At 52.4% G+C, this 2,810-nt stretch overlaps 1 protein-coding gene across 1 annotated transcript; it reads left to right on the plus strand.

Moving 5' to 3' along the window:
- The first annotated feature begins 735 nt into the window (after positions 1-735).
- LOC144160708 (uncharacterized) lies at positions 736-2,064 on the plus strand. The gene has a single exon (XM_077691907.1). It carries the CDS (start codon positions 736-738, stop codon positions 2,062-2,064), a length of 1,329 nt encoding a protein of 442 aa, XP_077548033.1.
- The last annotated feature ends 746 nt before the right edge of the window (positions 2,065-2,810 follow it).

Raw genomic sequence — 2,810 nt, forward strand, 5'->3', positions numbered from 1 at the left:
CATACACTATACCACACATCCATAAAACAGCTACACTTGGAGGATGCTGCCGAACTCATCTCGACGCACATGCTCGACGCTTGCAAAAGTCGATTCCCCAGGCCTCAACTGCGTCCTGCAACCCAAGGAGGCCCTGGGGGAACAAGGACTGTAGGTGGGTGCGAGAGGCCAAGAACCAGGTCTACGGTGTCCTTCGCCGGTACCACACGTCGGAAAACCTAATCTCGTTTAAATGGGCAAAGGGCTTTGGAAAGCGTGTGCGTGGTGAGGCAATAATAAAGAGTTGTCGCGCTTTCTTTACATTCAAAACTCATACACAGACACTCACAAGGTATGGACAAGAATACACAATCTCGAGACAACATACACATAGCCTGCCCCTGGTGAGTACAACAGGGGACACACTCGAACACCAGGCTAACACACTTTTACAACACTTACAACACGTTCCAGCTCTGCACACTACACAAACTGTTTTGTCATTTGTACCGCGTCCTTGCGCATGCGCCCGCTGAGGGAGTGCCACTATCTGTCCGGTTCTCTGCTGCGGCTATCGCTTATAAGTAGCCGCGCCTAATCTTCTGCGTTCTTCGACTAACATCTGGTGACCAATAAACGTGGTCTGCTCGTCCCGGTTCACTACTGCCTCCTTCTAGTCAAGAACACAACAGTGGCCACGAGGATGGGATCGCCGTGACCAGGAATCAATGGAGGCAGCCGGGTCGATACAGCGACATGGCTTTGCTAGGCCAGTTCGAGCGAATCGACGAAGACGAGGACGAGGACTTTGAATCATACGTGGAGCGGTTTGAACACTACGTCCGCGCCGTGAAGGTAAGCGATGATTTGAAAGTCTCGACAATCGTGACCGCCATGGGCAAGAAGACTTACCGCACGTTAAAGAACCTGCTCGCCCCGGCATCGCCTGAGGAGAAGGAATACAGTCAGCTCGTCACCGTTCTCAAGGAGCATTACGCCCCCAAGCGAATGGTGATTGCGGAACGGTTCCGGTTTAATCGCCGGTCCCAGCATGGAGGTGAGGGTGCGGCTGCATTCGCTGTGGAATTAAAAAGGCTGGCGTCGTCGTGTGAATTTGGGCCCTTTCTGGAAGAAGCGTTGCGGGACCGGTTTGTGGCCGGCTTAAGAGACCAACCGACCCAAGCAGAACTTCCCAAGAAGAGCACATTGACCTTTGCCACAGCGTGCGACATTGCCAAAAGTGTTGAACTAGCTCGGGCCGAGACTAGAAAGTTTCAACCAGCTACGAGACAACCGGAGGAAGTGCATGATGTTCGCCACACCTACCGGGCCAAGCCCGCAGCTAGAGCTTCAGCCAAGCCAGCAGCAGCAGCGGACGGAGCGAAATACCCCATCGAAACGCCAGACTGTTTCCGCTGCGGTGGATCATCCCACGACGGAAGGTCCTGCCCGTTCCGGAAATACAAGTGCCATCTATGCAAGCGGATGGGTCATCTGTCGAGGGTCTGCGAGGATGCCTCATCGCGCGCTGTGCGGGCCGTGGACGACGTCCGTGACAACCTAGAGACAATGAACGGTGAGGACGAACTTGTGCTGCCTAACGTATTTGCCTGCGACAGTAGCCATGCTAGCTATACGGTGAACATTAAGGTGGCAGGTAGAAATGGGCGAATGCAAATCGACACGGGGGCGTCTGTTTCGATTCTACCTGAAAGTGTGGTTGTGAAGTATTGGCCAGACCTAGCCCTGGAAAGTGGTCGAATTAGGCTACAAACGTACGGGGGCGTTCCCTTGCAGATCGTGGGGAGGGTGAAGGTACCGGTCGAGCACCATGGTCAGGTGGTCACCCTCCCACTAGTTGTCGTGCGGACGCCACAGATGTGCGAGATGGTGCTGATTGGTGGAGATTGGCTGGAGGTTCTTAAGCTGGACTGGTTGAGCGTGTGCGGTGTCAGCGTAGACAAGGTAGCACAACTGGTAGAAAAGTTTCTAGAGGTGTTCGAGCCCGAACTTCGGTTGATAAAAGGCACCCCGGTAAAACTGCTTTTGAAAGAAGGGAGCACGCCGGTGTTCTGCAAGCATTGAGCGGTGCCTTTCGCGTTGCGAGACGCGGTGTCAAAAGAATTGCAGGCGCTGGTAGGAGCTGGGGTCCTAATTCAGGTTCAACGTAGTGACTGGGCAACGCCTCTAGTGGTCCTTTATAAACCCAACGGGGAGGTCAGAATTTGCGGAGATTATAAAATGACAGTGAACCAGTCTCTCCGAACGGACCATTACCCGTTGCCAGTAATTGAAGATATCTTCGCAACGTTGCACGGGTGTAAATACTTCACAGTCCTAGATCTCTCAACGGCCAACCAGCAACTAGAACTTGATCCGGACTCGCAGAGTTTGGTCACCGTGAATACGCATCTTGGCTTGTTTCAGTATACACGGCTACCCTGTGGGATCACGAGTGCCCCGTCTATTTTTCAGGCGGTAATGGATGACCTGTTAAAAGGCCTAGATTGAGTTTCCTGTTACATTGATGATGTGTTAATCGCTGGGGAAACCTTCGAGGAGTGCTATCAGAAGGGGGAAAGCGTACTAGCTAGGTTTGAGGAACATGGCATTAAAATGAAAAAAAGAGAAAATGTAAGTTCTTTGAGACGTCACTGACCCTCTTGGGCCACGTGATAGACGGGAACGGAATTAGGCCTTGATGCGTAAAAATAGCAGCAATCAAGGAAGTTCCAGCCCCAAAGAATATACAGGAACTCCGGGCGTATGTGGGGCTGTTGAATTTCTATGGCAAGTTCGTTCCCAACCTATCAGCAGAACTAAAACCGCTG

Source organism: Haemaphysalis longicornis, unplaced genomic scaffold (genome assembly GCF_048455015.1).
Source record: "Haemaphysalis longicornis isolate Haplotype H1 unplaced genomic scaffold, Haemaphysalis longicornis Haplotype H1 scaffold_11, whole genome shotgun sequence".
Taxonomy (NCBI): domain Eukaryota; kingdom Metazoa; phylum Arthropoda; class Arachnida; order Ixodida; family Ixodidae; genus Haemaphysalis; species Haemaphysalis longicornis.